This window comes from Anabas testudineus, chromosome 15, assembly GCF_900324465.2.
Source record: "Anabas testudineus chromosome 15, fAnaTes1.2, whole genome shotgun sequence".
Classification (NCBI taxonomy): Eukaryota; Metazoa; Chordata; class Actinopteri; order Anabantiformes; family Anabantidae; genus Anabas; species Anabas testudineus.
Genome location: NC_046624.1, coordinates 4792960 through 4811249, shown reverse-complemented (window position 1 = coordinate 4811249; position 18290 = coordinate 4792960). Strand labels below are relative to the sequence as shown.

The 18290-nt window shown below is 39.2% G+C and overlaps 2 protein-coding genes across 3 annotated transcripts; both read right to left on the bottom strand.

The window, feature by feature from the left end:
• Positions 1-183: 183 nt before the first annotated feature.
• On the bottom strand, positions 184-11137 carry tm9sf3 (transmembrane 9 superfamily member 3). The gene is made up of 15 exons (XM_026355103.1): positions 10952-11137; positions 9701-9896; positions 9434-9556; positions 8252-8412; positions 8076-8153; positions 7620-7751; positions 7300-7466; positions 6577-6671; positions 6326-6456; positions 5348-5487; positions 3444-3512; positions 3208-3354; positions 2992-3075; positions 2772-2848; positions 184-1727 (listed from the first exon to the last, which is right to left on the bottom strand). Exons 1-15 carry the CDS (start codon positions 11042-11044, stop codon positions 1660-1662), a joined length of 1761 nt encoding a protein of 586 aa, XP_026210888.1. The 5' UTR covers positions 11045-11137; the 3' UTR covers positions 184-1659.
• Positions 11138-11736: 599 nt separating this feature from the next.
• Positions 11737-17978, bottom strand: si:ch211-117n7.7 (uncharacterized protein LOC751622 homolog). Of its 2 annotated transcripts, none has more exons than XM_026355601.1 (13): positions 17775-17978; positions 16103-16218; positions 15905-16010; positions 15649-15768; positions 15468-15501; positions 15320-15365; positions 14963-15092; positions 13700-13737; positions 13541-13620; positions 13353-13435; positions 13123-13201; positions 12873-12994; positions 11737-12771 (listed from the first exon to the last, which is right to left on the bottom strand). In XM_026355601.1, exons 1-13 carry the CDS (start codon positions 17864-17866, stop codon positions 12750-12752), a joined length of 1068 nt encoding a protein of 355 aa, XP_026211386.1. In that variant the 5' UTR covers positions 17867-17978; the 3' UTR covers positions 11737-12749. The 2 variants fall into 2 exon arrangements, with proteins under 2 accessions (XP_026211386.1, XP_026211387.1); XM_026355602.1 differs by lacking the exon at positions 17775-17978 and adding an exon at positions 17629-17741.
• Positions 17979-18290: the final 312 nt, after the last annotated feature.

The following is an 18290-nucleotide window of genomic DNA, read 5'->3' as shown; positions in this document are numbered from 1 at the left end:
GTTTAAAAATATTTACCAAACTCCAAATCAGTCTTAACCCCTGTACATAAACATGTTTATTTCCTCTTTTTACAGCAAGTTAATATGCAGATTCAAAATGTCTAATCAGACATCGGTACACAACATGAGGTGCCAAAATCAACTTCAGTGGGGGAGAACAGGTAATTAGAAAAAAAGGCATTGCCACTTCTCATACAAGTAGGGTACATACTGTATTTACACAAAATGGAAAAAAGCGTCTGAAACACTCTGCAGCACTGTGGTTATGAAAACATCTAGTTTTAAGTGTACATAAACTTCACTTTGTACAGTATGTTTGTGGAAACAAAGCAGTTGCCTCATTCCTTCAGACATTCACAGATGATGTTTCAGGTCAGGCAACTGAATTTATAAAAAAAAAAAACAAAAAACAAAACATGAAGGGCAAATGGCTTACCAGAAGATGTGTTTTGAAGCTTTAAATAAAAGATTAACTCAAAATAAGTATCCATAAGCATGCCTACCTGTCAACCAAATGTACCTTTACAGTTTGAGAATGAGAAGATGCTCAGTCAGACTGAAAAACAAAAATAAAAACCAAAACTGACAGCGCTGATCAAGATGTAATTTAACAAGCAGATGGTTTGGTGAAAATTTCATGCAATTTCAGGCAAGATGTAACAGCGCCACCACCCCCACTCCAAGCACCAAATGAGAGAGAAAAAAAAAGCAAAAGCAATATACCTTTTGTATTTAACTGAATGATTCATTTAAAAAAAAAAAAAAAAAAAAAAAAACCACCCTGTAGTAAATCTGTACAACGAAAATACATTTGGGATCTACATCTAAAGTTACATTACGGTTATATACACTCCCCCCATCCATATATTATCTTTACAAGTAGACTTCATTCAAACCCAAACATTAAGAAAAGACTAAACTGGGAAATGGGACCACATCAAACATCCATTTAAAAATCAGTTCTTGCTGCACCCCAACCGCTGATCAGTCCCTCCGTCCTGTCCTCGTCAGTGAACTACAGCAGGACTAAAATCTCTCACCTGGATGGATTGCTACTGTAACAGGGAATTAAGAATCGTCAAACTGGGGGAATGATTCACATGAACGACAGCGTTTTAGATCATCTTTTTGCAGTGGAAGTAAATCTGAACAGTCGTTACTACTGTGTAGTAATGACGGAGCGACTGCAAGAATACAAAAAAGAAATCAAGCCATAACATGGGCACAAACCCAACTCTCCAGTATTCTGACACAATAGAACAAAGGCTTTCAATACACCTAGGCCTCTTCACTGAAGAGAGCTACACTATTCCATCAATAAACATTTATGTTCTCTAGTCTCAGGTGGAACTGGGTTGGAAAAGAGAAGGCGAGTCATCCTTAAAACATTTGCCCCAATGTTTGTCAGAATGCAACAGATAAAACCAGAACCTTGTGTTTGAGATCTCTTCCGCAGATTTGCTCTCACTCGCTTTGACTTGCAGTATTGAAATTGAGAAAATGGAAAAAAGGAAAAAAAACATAAAACTACATTGTACAAAGTGAGATTCTCACAATCTCTTTGCAAGAAAGTAAAGTAATAAAGAATGACTTGTGCCCGCTGTCTTTCAGGATACATGTAGGCAAATCCATAATATCCCTGTGTTGCTGCTTTGCTTCTTAGTCAATTTTCACATTTGTGTAGATCTTTCTCACAAAGGCACTTGTTCCCATGTATCCAATGGCCCCTGGAAGACAAATTATGTTGAGTGAGTTTCGTTTAGGTGACATCTCTCGTTTTACTCTCGAACTGCAGGCGAATCCGTCACAGGACAGACAGATTACTGGAATTAACTGAAGGTTTGAGCAGAAAAAAAAAAGCACATCTACGAAACAAACAGACATCCAACAACCCATAATGCACCATGTAGTAGCCCGTGCAGATTAAAGGAAGCTTTTAGGTACATGGGAGGCAGCCTTTGCTTATCATTCTTCAAGCTGGAGTTTGGCTCACAGCTGGTGAGGACAGCCTACATAACTGCACTTAAAGCTGAAGAACTGATGTGGGGAAAACACTTGCAGGCTGCACGGTAAAGATAACGGACTTCATGCAAAGACCACTTCTTTAAAATGCACTCGAGTGGCATGAACAAGTGATTCAAGACTACTTGTTGCAATATTTTTAAAATTGTGATCTGTGAATGAAACTTGGCCATAAACTTCCCTTTAGGATTGTGGGGATATTGAATATGCAAACGATCAATCTCACTTCTCACGTTGAAACAGGCCACATAAAACCGATTTGTGTAGTCAGCAATTAGACTTGGAATACTCTCAGAATAAAACTAACTCAAACATCTTTCTATGAGGTCCAGCTGTTTGAAAACCTTAACCCCATTGAGAATCTTTGGGATGTGCTGGAGAAGACTTTGTACACCAGTCCGACTCATCATCAATACAACTCTGGAACTCTGGAGGGAATGAATGTTGGGACACCGCAGAAGCTTATTGAAACGATACCACAGTGAATGTGTGCTGTAATCAAAGCGAAAGGCGGTCCAACAAAATATTGGAGTGTGTGACTTTTGTTTTGGACAGGCAGTGTAGCTCACATTTTCTCATTAGAAAATACATTTACTAGACAATTTAGTTGCAGCAGTTTACAAAATAACATCTGCACTGCACCAGACTTGGCAATCATTTGTTTCTGACTAAATCTGGGGTTTAGAAAACCTAAACTCTTTTCTTTAAGACAGTACTGCAACATTTGATCAGCCAGATCAAGGACTCACCACACATGATTCCCAGAGCAGTGCTGAACACAGCCATGTAGCCAAAGTAGAAAGATGTCTGAAACAGCCCATACATCCTGAAATACACAACCAGAAAACAACATATTAGAAAGAGACTGGATTTTTCTAACATGATGTTTTTCCATTCAATGAATGTTGAAAATGTTTTGCCCACAATATGACTACTTCATGTGGGTATATAATTAATGAGACCACTCACTTTGTTTTGAAGAAATAGTAGTAAAAGGAATACATGTAAACATAAACAGCAGTGGATGCAGCAGACAGGAAGCTTGTCCATTGCCTGGGAAAGACAAGTTAAAACCCAAAGGTCACTAACAGGTAAAGATCCAATCAGTGACATTTACCACTGATTATTGATATATTTAATCAAACAGTTTCTTCTCTCAGCTGATATAGAGACAGATACACTCACCATCTGTAGTCCTCAGCATTGAGCAGGAAGTACGTACACACGATTGTGACGCACACAGTGACGATGCACAAGATAACCAGGACCAGCATCATAAAGCCGTATACGTAGTAGATTTTGTAGGCCCAAAACGATGTGAAGATAAAGTACCTGAAGAACGAGCAAAGCAAACGTTGCTAAAAGGCTGCAAACAACATCTGACAACATTCAACTCTATCAGCATCACTGCATTGACTTACATCTCGATGAAAATTGAGCCAAATGGAAGGATTCCTCCGAGGCAAACGATCACCGCTGGCTCCATGAACCTGAGAGATCACAAGATTTCACAAGTCAATAAGACTGAGTGTACCACTACTCGTTCACATCAGAGAATCCATGACTTACTGTGGTGCGAGAAGGAAAAAGGAAAAGCTAAACACAGATTGGAAACTTGGGCAATGTCTGACAATCTACCTTTCCACTTGTGAGAAGCTTGCAAATGTTAAACAGTGCATCCAGAAAGTATTCACAGTGCTTCTTCCACATTTTGTTATGTTACAGCCTTATTCTAAAACAGATTCAATCCATGTTTTCCTCAAAATTCTCCAAACAATACCCCATAATAACAAAGTGAAAGTTCTGTTCTGTTTCCACTGATCATCCTTGAGATGTTTCGACTACTTGATTGGAGTCTATCTGTGGGAAATTCAGTTGACTGGACATGATTTGGAAAGGCATACACCTGTCTATGTAAGGTCCCACAGTTAACAGTGCATGTCAGAGCACAAACCAAGCCATGAAGTCCAAAGAATTGTCAGACAGGATTGTATCGAGGCACAGATGTGGGGAGGGGCACAAAACAATTTCTGTAGCATTAAGGGTCCCAATGAGCACAGTGGCCTCCACCATCATCATCAAGTGGAAGAAGTTTGGAACCACCAGGGCTCTTCCTAGAGAAGGCCACACGGCCAAAGAACCCGGTGGTTACTCTGAAATAGCTTCAGCTCTGTGAAGAGTAGAGCGTTCGAGAAGAACGACCTCTGCAGCACTTTACCAATCAGGCCTGTATGGCAGAGTGGCCAGACGGAAACCACTTGTCAGTAAAAGTTACAACAAAGCACATTTAGAGGAATCCAGGTACCACACAGCACATGGCAAATACCATCCCTACAGTCAAGCATGGTGGTGTTGTGCGGATGTTTTTCCGCGGCAGGAACTGGGGGACTAGACAGGACTGAGGGACCAATGAATGCAGCAATGTAGAGACATCCTTGATGAAAGCCTGTTCCAAAACACTCTGGACCTCAGACTGGGGCAACGGTTCATCTTTCAACAGACAACGACCCAAAGCACACAGCCAAGATAACAAAGTAGTGGTTACTGGAGAACTCTGTGAATGTCCTTGAGTGGCCCCACCAGAGCCCAGACTGAACCTGACTGAACTTCTCTGGAGAGATCTGAAAAAGGCTGTGAACCAACACTCCACATCCAACCTGATGGAGCTTCAGAGGTTCTGCAAAGAAGAATGGGAGAAACTGCCCGAAAATAGCTGTGCCAAACTTGTAGCATCATACTCAAAAAGAGTTGAGGCTGTAATTGGTGATAATGGTGCTTCAAAGTAATATTCACTTGCAAAGAATTTAAACAAACTTCTTTCACATTGTAATTATGAGAAATTATTAGTAGAATTTTGAGAGAAATAATGAATTGAATCAATTTTGAAATAAACCTGTAACGAAACAAAATGTGGAAAAAGTCAAGCGCTGTGTTTCTGGATGCCCTGCACACCTTTTTTCATTACCTAGAGTTTGTACAGACAGCTAAGCCATTTTATACTTCAGACCTGATGTCTAATACTTCAACACAGGCCCTACAACACTCATTCCACCATTAAATAGAACTTCCTCACAGACTACTGATCTGTGTTTACACCTTCCTTTGTAACCATAAATAGACCTTGTTTGAACGCACTCTGAAAAACATGCTCTTTTGCCATAATTGATTTATCTTGTAAAATCCCTCAAATGTAATTGAAAATATTGTCCATAATCAACAGTTGTTTATAGTATTATTTGTGTACAGTGTGTGTTTATAACATTGGACTCTGGGCTTGCTGTACTCAGAAACTAAATCTACTCTGTATACAATGGATGGCACGTACCACTTCTTCTCAGGGATCGGTCGCGGCACAGCATTTACTCGGCAGGGGAAGTTTGGCTGGCCTGAAAGGTTCCTCCCCAGAATTGTTCCCACCAGGTTTAGCGGCAGAATGACAAAGAAGCAGATACAGCAGACAGCAACCTGCAGAACAGACAAGTTATTAGGATTCACTTTGGTGGTCTGTGTTTACAGCCAACATCCAGTGTCTTTTCAGATCCCCCACCATTTATCTCCATCATCCCGACTGTGTCCCTGCATTGTTTTGTATTAGTTTAGTGACACTACCAGTAGTACCGGCATGATGCATTAGTGTGTTTTTGTCACTTACTAATTTACTTGCTTGGTGTTTTTTTAGAGAAACTGTAGAAACTGTTGTGTTGTGCTTATAATTGAGCTTTTTAGCATTACGTGGGTATGCAACATGTCTAGGTTTCTGCATGTTTAGTAGGCTTTTAAATGGTCTTTGTTGCTGGAAGCACAGTTGCCCCCGATACCAGGGGCACTCGGGTTTAACAGGTTAATACCATATGGAATACAATTAAATACAGTGACAAAGCCCCAGTATGGACAATCAGGCTTCATTAACTACGGCTGTATATGTGAGGAATAGGGATACAACATGAACTGGAATAAAAATAATCAAGATTTGAATACATTCTTATGCCTTTTGTTAGTGAACTAAAGTCATGCAAATAATGTGATATAATATGATGTGATCTGTTTTGAATGTTTTCAGATGAGGCAACATCATTTTTGTAGTCTGAACCATGCATTTTCAAGCACATATTCTGCGACTGAACAACTGAACTGTCTACACTTTTCTCATTATTTCTGTCATCTACCAGCTCCACAACTGATATATGATATCACTTCGCCCACAGTGCAGCAGAGCCACACAGATAAACTGTAAATGGTTGACTCAGAGGATGCTCCTCATAACTGTGGTTTTTTTAGGGAGGTGTTGCTGTGTCAAACCCACCATGGTGCCAAATGGGATAGCTCTGGAGGCGTGGTAGTAAATGGCGATGAAGTTGATGAAGAAGGCAGTTCCACACACCATGGCAGGGATCATGAAAGCTCCAATGAACATTTGTTTAATCCATCTTCTGCCTGTGTTGTTTGGACAAATCAAAAAGCAGCGTGACTTGAGCAATTCAGTCTATGTGAAACCAATAGTCTGCTTCCAAGAAAGCAGTAAGAGAGACTGTGATGAATGGATATTTTTATTACCTCCTTGTTTTGCATACAAGCTTCCCCCGAAGTAGCCATTGACAGGGGAGGTTGCAGCATACACAAAAATGGCTGTGCTCAGCATGGATCCTCTCCTGCAGAGAGAGAGAGAGAGAGTGAGAGAGAGAGTGAGAGTGAGAGTGAGAGTGAGAGTGAGAGTGAGAGAGAGAGAGAGAGAGAGAGAGAGAGAGAGAGAGAGAAAAACAAAACAGATATGAGTCAAGCCCTGTGAAATCTATTACCCCCTCAATGTCTGGGCTATAGTCCTGTTGAAAACGGCATTTTATACTTTATACTACATTTACAAAGAGCTTGAACTTAACCCGATATAACCCAAGGGAAACACGTCCAAGACTGTTCCCTGCTTTTTTCCCTTTCCTCTAAGGACCCAGTTGTACACAAATAAAACTTCTTAAGTATGATTTGTAACATCCACATGTTTACCCATAATTACTTAGGGTTAAGACCCAAGATAAAACTTTGTGATGAAACTGATTTTGAGTCTTTTCTAGGCTGTTTAATGTGACAGAAAACTAAATCACAGAACCTTTGATTACATAGTCCCCCCCCCAAATGGCCTGAAATAAGAGATACAATATTTGACAGTCGGAGCTCCACAAATCTAGTTATTTTATTAATGTGAAACTTGACAATGGAACCTAGTATCTGATCCCAGTCTCACAATCACAGTTGGAGTTCAGAACTTGCTAGCTTGTTACTCACTCTGTGTACAAATCCTCAACCATAGCGACAATGATGACAATGAGGGAGACAGAGAAGATCTGACAGCCAGAGCCAATTAGTGAAGAGAAGATCAGTGGATGGCTTGACGGCCGAAACACATCTCCATGCACCTGCTTCCACCCGTATTCGTCTCCGAGGTCTCTGTCCTGTTGGTGCACATTGACATAATGTAAAAAAGTACAAAAAGGAACAACTAAAGCACTACACCCACCATTTCGAAAACAAAATAAAGATCAACTCATCTAAAAACAGGAAACTCATTTACACTTCAGCAAAGTGCCAAGTCATTAAAAACCTACCATGTCATCCATTTCCTCCTCTTTGCTGTATCTGGCATAATCCTTTCTTAGTGTTCTCATTAAAATCATGGACACTAGGCCCACCAAGAAAATGACCATCATGAAGGAGTTGAAGATGGAGAACCAGTGAATCTAAAAAAGCAACAGTAAAATTAACAATTAATTTTAGAGGTAAATATGTTAGAACTTGTATTACTAGGTAGTGAAGCTGCACAACTACTCATTAGAAAAAATTCCCACTCTTCAAACATCCCTCACAGAGAGCCCTGCTGGATTCCTGCCAAGATGGCAGCAACAACTACAGAGTCAGCCAAAAGTCACCAGGTTACTTACTTATATCATAACTAGCATGGAACAAAACTTCACTCTTACCACTCTAAGGTCACACACATGCAAGTTTGCTGTTACAACAAGACATCTAAGTTCTTTCCTGGCAGAGTATAATGTTTAACTCACCCTGTGCTGAAAGAAAGATGGATCGAGGTACTTGTCAAATCTGTCTTCAAACTTCACATCTGACTTCTTCCATTTCACCTGTGATGGGAAAAGTTGCATTTACAACAATATGTTCACTATTTTTTTGTCATCCATATTACAAACATTAAATGAGAATTAACCTAGTCAGCACTCACAGAATAAGACATTGCAATTCTTGTGTTCGCCATGAGTCTGACTTTTCCTTCACTGGTCAGATTGACATCAACAATTCTGTTGCCATTATAGCCAATCTCCAGTTTTTTGTAAGTCCACAGGTAATGATCTTCCCCATTTTCATCCGCTTCACCAACAATACCTTAAAAAAAAGAAGACATGATTTGAATTAGAGATCTAGTCCTTACAGAACAGATCAAATAAACAAGTGTTAGCATAGAGCTTCCAGTCATACAGCTTAATAATCTTCACATATGAAGTGCAAATGTATACTCCTGTTTCTCTACTACAAGGTTGAGTAATTTAATGTTAATGTTCAGGCACAGCTAGGCAATATGTAACATGGGGTATAGTCTAAGTAAATACCAGGGCCACACCCAATAACTACATCAGCTGTCAGTTCGGTTTGAGCAAATGTAGGAGTGGCACCATTATTAAAACTACCACATATGTGAGTGTTTACACCAATTACTTGTTGAGGTAACAGGGATAAGAATATTCTGAATTGCCAGGAGTCATTAATGTCTATCTTGTGAGTCACAGATACCTTTTTATAATAGAACAATGGAGCACTACATTGCCAAGACTGGCACCAAAAAACATTTTTTCACTGAGTCTGTACCATGACTGAAAGGTGTAGGCATTCAAACTTTACTGTATTTTGGTATGTCAAGTTGGTGTTAAATAGCCACACATTTTCAACAAAGCAGAAAAAGGAGGTTTTTTTTCTATAACAACAAGATTAAAGGACAAAAATTTAAGATTTCAACTCGTCAACTAGAGCTACTACATTGTTCAGACCAATTTGACCTGTTTGCTTCGACGCAAACACAGTACACTGAATGCCTTTCAGTAACCCATGTGATACATGATATACTGCATTGTTACACCCCAGAAAGTTGTTCAAAGATGAATGGACAACGCCATTCATGAATAAGAACTAGTTTAACTTCATTAACATCAAGATAAGGGACTGATACTCAAACTGCTAGTGTTGTTGAGTAAATTAGCCAACGAGCAAATAAGTGACTCACAACTCAAACAGGATGGAAGACACTAAAAGAGAAAGCCAGACAATACTACAGTAGCACTCCAGTATCAAAAAGCAAACCCATAAATTCAGTATCTCTCATTTTTAAACAAAAAAATGAAGCATGGCATACCCCAAATGGGCAGGTCGTCTATGTACATTTGGTACCAGTAGTGATTCTTTATGGCATACACAAAGGCATCCCGTTTGGCCTTGTCCAGGTCAATTTCACAGTATGTCGTCTGCATGACTTCGTCTACAGGAACACAAGGCAACATCTTTGTTAGATATGAAGAATGATGTGCAGAAAGAATACATTCAGAGACTGGCAACTAAAAATAAAAATAATGGACCTGTTCATATGTGCTCAACAAGTGGAAGTCAGTTTACGGGAGAATACCTTTGAACTTTATATCTAGGCCACTGAACTCCAGCTCCACTCCCTGCAGAGCTTCTCCAAGTGTTTCATGGTAATGACTGATGGTCTTCTTAGAGCCCGCGCAGAAGGGCAAAGAGAAGTACTTGTATGTCTCCTGTCGGTTGTGGTAGGGCCCGACTGTGTTCATCCACAAAACTACCTCCTCCTTATCTGTGTACTGCAAAGAAAACACAAGTCTTATTGTGAAGGATCAGTGAGGAATGCTACAGCAGTTGAGCTACTTTCACTTGATTTGTTTCGAAGCCATTTCATATTTTACAAAAGATGCATGTGACATAAATGTCTTTCAGCACATGTGCACACACACAGTAGTAACGACACAGCTACAGCCGCATTAGATTAGGACACTAGGTTTGACAAATTAACTCTTTAAAGTCAGTTTGCCATCACATATACCCTTAAACTGACACATAAAACCTGGATTGCATTAACATGTATGCAAACATATGAAAATGTTACTCCGTTTTTTCCACGTTATCATTGCAACGCTGTCACTATCCAAAGGGAGGTAAGTACGTTAGCTGCTCCATGTTTGCTTACAGTCAAGGAAGTTGACTGGCTATATCCGTGACAGTTCATTTCACGACTTCCAGGCAGGAAGACAAAAGGAAAAAAGAATAATAAAATAAAATAAAAAAGATAACGCAGGACAGCTTAATAACGTGTCTTAACGTTAGTACGTGTAATTAGGACAAATAATGTTAATGCTAAAATGGCACAAGAAACACCGAGGACGGTGTTACGGCATGAGCCTTAACGTTATGTGCTGTAAAACATCTATTGCAGTAAGGTTTACTTTGAGGCTAAAGGCTTTTTACGTGTATTATGCCACTGGTTTGATTCTGCTTAACAACTAACCGATGCTAGCTAGCCTAACTTGAGTGCAGCTTCCGCCGGTGCTCAAGGAAAGCTTGTGAAGACCAGTGTGGAAGACGTGCTAACAAGCTAGCCGCGACGTTAGCCGTAAGCACTTAGGCCGATAAGTGGTGACAAGTTAGCTAGCCGATTGAACGCCTGTGTTTTATAGCTCATAAAGTATCGATGAATAGTTTAACATAATATGCAATGCCACACTCTGTGCCATGGCTGTAATTTTGTTTTGCTTCTGTGAAGCTACCCGTCGCGGCTACAGTTAGCAAGTTACACAGAGCACAAACGTCCATTATTTTCAAGGCTCCCCTTTTTCAATCGGCCTCTCAACCGCTGTCTTACCGTGTGTTCATGCTCATCTGCGTGGACAGGTAACAACGAGCCCACAATAGCGACAAACGCCGCCACTGCCACCTTCCACCTGGAAGATCCCATTATTTCTGGAGAAAGTAAGAAGAAAGATTGGGGATGTTAGCTTGAGAGGGCTATCCCACCTTCTTCCTGGTTGTATGACAGAGGCAATTTTTAGGGATGCTCTCGTAGTACGCATATAGCGTAAGCGCTTCATGAGCGCTGATCGCACGCACACTGGATTGGCTGAGTTGAGTCACGTGGGTCAAAGCATCCAGTCAGCGTGGAGAGCGATGTGTCAAACGGTGAATAACGAAACTGTGTCGGCGCACCGTCCGCAACCTTCAGCCACGTCATCCGTCTGCTGAGACTGTAGCTTCACCTCACCTCTGACAGAGCTGGTGCATGAAACACGATCACTGCTCACAACAAACGAATCTATTCACGGCCACCTGATGACCCCAAAGTAGCTTTAACAATCTCCTTTTGCATGAATTAACATATGCTGTTTAACGTACAAACAGCGTCCACCACAATATAGATAACTCACACCACATGTTAAGACAATCAACCTTTAATAGATGAATATTAGAAAAGTTTGCAATTTCCAGGTTCTGTGCATAAAGTCACATATATCAACAAAGACAATATTATCTAAGCCTATAAAACACAGCCATGATCTTTCATGTCTTTATTGAATACATTCATCAAATAGACAAAGTGATGGTATGGCATGATATGTAATTGCAGTGTCCAGCAGAAAGGGAGCCCCAAAATCATGATGTGCTCTAAGCAATTTTATTTCTTAAACAACATACAATTATGCACAAGGCAGAACAACAGTAGTCAAACCTTGTTTTTAGAAACAGACAGATTAACTCCCAACAGGTGTGTAAAGCAGAAAATTATGAACTAATTCTGAAGTCATTATATAAATGTATAAATGTACAACTGTAAAAAATCAAGCTGGAAGTTCTTGTTGAAATCCTTACTTAGTTTAATTTGTATTCCATTACATTTCCATATGTCAAACTATTTATAAAAATGCGATTCCAAAAATAATTAAGGTGATTTATGCAAGTGCTGCAGTAATGGAAAAGAAGCCCATGTCACCACAGCTTTGTGAAAAGAACAAAGTTTGCATTGCTTGGAATGTAACAACACTTAAATCTTCTTGTAAATCAGCTTTACAGGATGCTGAAGAGCCCTAGTGGATAAATAGATTCTTAAAATCATGTGAATAGTGCTATATGTATCTGAATTAACTCTACATTCGATATTGTAAATGTATTAAACTGGCGTTAGAATTTGTGTTTCTAGTTTGTCTTTCTAATTGTGTGTACTAATGTGAAATTTCACTCACACAAAGACACAAAGTCTTGGATTCTCATACTGACTGCATAGTATTATGGAGTAAGTATTTTCACAACAATACTCAATAGAGGGAACCTATAGTGTTCACCTGTAATAAAGTGTTAATTAGAAATCTTATTTCTAGTTCTGTTAAATGAAATTAAATTACCCACAGGTTAAAAGCAAATAACAATTAAATGTACCTTGACCTACTTGAAGAACAAAGCTTGTCATCCATAAGCTGAAAGTACTTTGGCATTAGTTCTTAGAACAATGACCGGCATGCCTATGCATGGATGCATTAAATTCCGATATTTAAAGGAAATTATATATTTATGACATTAATATGCAGCAGTAATACAACATTTGTGAAACAAGTGTTTCACCCACTGAATGAAGTGTTTCACTCAAGTCAGTTGCAGCTGTATTTTCCTCTTTATAAAGACGCCACAAACTTCCTGCAGAGGAGAAATTGTGTAAAACAGAAGTTTTAGCAGAAACAATTTAGACAAGCAAGAATACAATTGCTTTCTGAATTCAATATTAAATGTTCTCTCACTTTAAGATGTCAGGCATGTGGGGGTCTATGTACAAGCCGTTATGCTGATACCCCAGAGAACCGTCAAATGTCACCATCTTGACTCGCTCTGCATTCTGGGCACTCACTGCTACCTCATACAACTAGGAGAGAAAGGCAAAGAAAGCACAGTCTTCTTAAAGCAAAATGTTATCTTAGCAAGGACAAACACTTAAACCAAAAAAGGTTTACAAAGACTTAAATGAAACAGAGTTCTATGTGCAAGTAGTACCCCCTGAGCAATCTTAATGGGAACTAAGTTATCATCCTTTGAGTGAAGTATAAGAATCGGGCATCTCATCTTCTTTAAACTGTAGAATATCAAAAACACATATTCAGTTTTCTGTTGCATTTTACTTGTAATAACAATATTGATAATTTTCTTTATCAGCATGTGACATGCATTAGCAAATATTTGTTTGTCGTGTGTGGACAACATGTTAACATTTCATGAAAACTTACTTTTCTACAGTAGGAAAGATATAATTGTTTGTTGCCCAAGGCGGTGTATAGAAATATCTAGCTCCAGGGATTTTCCAGTAATACTGTAAACAGAAAGAAAAAAAACCTTGCAAGGTTATGTTTCATGTAACGACAGACAATAAAATGTTGTAATCAAATATCAAAAGTGCTAAATTAGATGAGTTTACCCAATGAAAGGGATTCATCGGTATTTGCTGTTGAGCAGTGTTAAATGCACCCTCCAGGATCACACCATCAAAATCTACACCTGAAAAGAAGTGTCCGATTGAGATGCTTGTATAATGTCATAGTTTTATATTTGCCAAAATGTACTGCTTTAAGCCTACCTTGCTTAATCAGTTTGACTGCAGCATTCGTAGTCACTCTGTACAAAGATAAGAAGAGCTACATTTTCAGTTCTGCTAGTTTGTGAACTAACCGTTTCCTGTCCCCTATACCTGACTTGTTTATTGTTGCTGGGGGTGAGTGTTAATGTCAGTGCTTTCTGTCATGAACCGTTTACATATACACTTATTGTTATTACTAGTAACTTGTTGGTATTCTTTCACAAAAAAAGAAAAGCCCAAAGTTTTCTCCGAAGTAATATAAAGCTGAAAAAAAGTAACACACAAAAATCTTTTTAGGTCTTTTTATACTTATCTTTCAACAGTGAATTCCTCCACGGAACCCACTGTCATTCAAAAGGCAACCAATGGTGATCAGAGATTGATGACCCTTGACCTTGGACTTTAGCTTGTATCTCCTTGGATCTCTGTCTATTTACACTATCCTTCTGTTCAATTTGGGCTCTGCAGCCATGTCTAGAGAGGCTACAGTCCAATGGACCTTAAATGTCGTAATGATATTTGCAACTATAGTCACAGGAACATTAATCCACTTTAAGATAGTTTATGGCCTTTACCTTTACAGTAACTAGTTTTATCCATTTAAAGAGGCTGAATGACTGACTACAAAATTGAAGATGTGTAGTGCTAATTATAGGAAATGCCATATCGCCATAATCAAATTATTTCTAATCTTTTCTAAGGGTATCGTCATCAAAAGTCTTTTTTTTTTGTTAAAGGGTACCAACAAATGTATTCTTGTCTATATTAAGCATTTTTTACTATTTGAGATTTTGAGATTTGCATGGTACAGCTGTCTATTAAATGATTATTTTTTTTAATTTGTGTCAAAGTAGACATACATGGATTGAAAATGATAACATCTGTCCTCAGTTTGAAAGAAGGAATATGCTAGGATACAGAGAGACACTACCTGTATCCTTGGCATGTTCCAGTACATGGCAGTGATAACATGGTAGAGACTCAATGTGTTAATAATAAACACTTTTTTTTTTCTATTACTGTTGATAATCATGAGGTGGAGCCTAAAGCCATCAGTGCTCATTTTAACCGTTATAGTTTCAATGGATTATTTCACTGTCTTGTGTCTTGTTATCAATTACATCAATTGGCAGTGTTGGCTATAAGGAAATTCATAATTTTTATTAAAGTTAATATTTCAAAAAAGACAAGTAATACCCATTTTAAACAGCTAATGCAACAGTGACCTGAGTAATGTTTACATGAGTACAATGCTTTACAGACCCAGTCCCAAGAGAGTGTGCCCAGATGACAACCAGGCTGTTTCCACTGCGTGCTTTGACCCAGTTGTAGATGTAGAGGGCATCAGTGGTCAGTCCGTCTTCGGTCGGCTCCCCGGTGGAATCTCCAAACCCTGTAAGAGTTAGATCACAGAGTTGCTCTTCACTGCCACAAGGTGGCAGTCAGTCAGAGGAAGACCATGGCTACACATTGACCTACAGTTGAACTCCTTTCTTTTGACTGTGTAACAACTCTTCAGGCATTACATTACTATTGAGTGATCATATGGTTGTGGATCAATGTGAGGAGGTTGTGTATTATGAAGACAAAGAAGAGTGACAAATCTTCATTTGTACCAACCTCTGTAGTCTGGCATCACCACATGGTAACCAAGTGCACTCAATAGCTGTTCACAAATAACAAATACATCATAATAATAGAAATTGATAATATTACATGTTCACTAGGACAACAAAATATTAATATATTTGTGCTGATGATCACTCACTTTCAGCACTCCTACCCGATGAGGAGGGAATGCCCTGTTGGAATGATTCACATACATAAGTGTTAGGTGATTTTTTTAACAATAAATAAATAATAATTATGTGGAGCTGAACGTTAGTGGTGTGAAACTTCTGATATCAGCTTTCTCAGCAGCAATGATAAAAATACAATATTTATCATACCTTGTGCCCCCATTCCCATGAAAATATATAAAAACTGGATTTCCATCGCTTAAAGTGCTCTGGTACCACGCCAAGTCCTTCCCTTGTGCCTCCTTCCACTGATTTGCAGGGACAGTGTGCCTGGAAGTTCAAAATAATGCAGCCACTTTGAGAACTGATTATTGGATCCTTAAGAAACAGGTAATGTCCTTTTCTCTGAGTCTTTTTATAACAATGCTAGGAAAAGAAAAAAACGTTGAACTACGCTTATACTCACCAAACACCAAGGGAGATTCCTTTCTCTGATGTTAAGTACATGTTGATGGTGTGATTAAGGGAGAAATCAGCTGGTCGACTGAGGTCAACAAAAAATGGCAGCCTGACTACAATCAACAAAAGAATCAGGTCAGCTCTTTTCTGTGGGCAACTTGAAGATATACAGTTCTTCTGAGAGGCAGACAGAATATCCACTTACTTCTGTGAGTGTAAACAAGGTGCTGGATTAATTGTGGAAGCATTTTTACTGAGAAAGGCAGCGAAATTGTGACTATAAAGAGCGCAAGTAAGCCTATCTTCAGCCTCCATCGAGACCTGAGAACAGACAGAGAAAGATAAAACCATTTAACCATTACCTCACATATATTGTGTAAGTAGAGGTCAAAGACCCTCCAGTATGCCTTGAAATATCTCTAGGTGGTCTCTAAGTAACTCAAATATCAGTACTGTCATTTTTACAAGAAGGCTAAACAAAAGCAGACAACAATAGACTTATTAGCAGGGCTAGGAGCACTATGCTTCACCATCTGCTAATTTAACAATAGTTATTATTGATTATTGGTGACTTTAAATCCTCTCCTGAGGGCCAGATTAGCTCAAAGTCCCTGACTGAATCACATCCAATGTAAAAAAAATGTTTAACAACATCAAATCGACAGCAGATGGCTTTGAAGGGCACTGTGAAACTAGTGTGGCAGATGTACATGGGAATGTACATTCAGTGCCATTGTCTTGAACTGCGCTGCTCCGCACATGTCCAACCAGTCTGTGGTTGCAGCATTAATATAGAAACATTAATATGGGAGAAAAGAACCGAACAATCTAATCAAGAAGACAGGCTGTCAGTCTTAAGTCCCCCGAGGCAACAGCATAAAAGAGGATGCTATTCAGACTGTTGGACAATACATCCCACCCCCTCCATTAACACTCTAATCAGCCAGAAGAGCCCTTTTAGTCAAAGACTGATTTCCTCACACTGCTCCAGGGAAACATGCAGGAGATCATTTGTTCCAACAGTCATCAGACTGTCGCCTCATCTGTCAAGGATGAACATTTTTCCTTTAATACTTCTTTTCTAGAAGATATATATTATATAAGCTCATACCACGTTTTAATTATTGCACAACCGCAGTGTGATGCAATCCGTCTTTGGTTTACTGGACCAAAGGTTCACCACTGTGCAGAACCAGTGGGTGTTCATTTTTATTTTATGAGTAATTTACAAAAAAAATCGTGTAACTGTTTTTTTTTGTAAAACAAAAAGATACAAGCTAAGAAAATAATGCATAACTTGTACTATTGTCATAAATAAAACAAGCAATTTAAACATTTGCAGACCTCAATGACAATTTAATGACTCGTCTGTTCATTAACTTCTCCTTTCCACTTGGTTTCCTCTTTAGCACATACAGTAAGCACTCATATCCAGAGGTGGAAAAAAAGTACTAGCCTATAAAGGTGCTGTTGATAAAAGATATAAAATATGGCAAAGAATAATAGAAATGAATTAGAACATAATAATACAAAGTACAGACTTTGTATTATTAAAGTAACTAACGTTACAGGAGGATCGTCCGTGTCGTCATGTCGCTCAACATGAGTCTAATTTAGCTAACGTTAGCTAATGATAGTTTGACGTAACGTACAAATTTAAATGACATTATTAGAAAGCAATCAGTGACTATCTGCAGATAGTGCAACTTTGTGTTGTCAGCTTTAGTTTACCAATAACTTGGAGGTCATGCAAACAGTGGAGCCCTTGCAGCCACGGTGAGCTAACGTTAGCTACCTGGGAACGTTAGTAAACAACAGCAGTGGACAGTTGCGCTAACGTTAACGGTCAGCAGCTGACTAGCTAGCTAACAACTCACGGTGCAGCCTCCTTCTTCTGGGCGCCGTCACTACTCTGAACCCCTCTGGCTGAGGATGGTGGATCACCTTGTTTCACCACCCTTCTCTTCATCGTGCTGCGTTGATACGTATAAATTAAAACAACTGAAAGAGTCCCAGAGTTTTTTCAATATTTAACAATTGACAAACCCAAACTTTGACCAAAGTACAGAAAACACGGGGGAGGCGCCAGGAGTCTTTAAGGTAGCACGGATTTATTTATGCCTATTTAAATGTACGATACATATTAGAAATGTCGCCACCTTAAGAGAAGCAGGCAGTTAACTCAACTAGTGATGACTGATGGTGGGTCCAAGGATTTGCTGTAGTCATGTCTGTAGAGGTATGCCTCCCTTCATATGCCTCTCCAGACCATCACTGACCCACCATCAAACCGGTCATGCTAAGCGATGCAACAGGCAGCATAATGTTCTCCATGGCTTCTGCACACCTTTCATGTCTGTCACGTGTTCAGGATGAACCTGTTCTCATCTGTG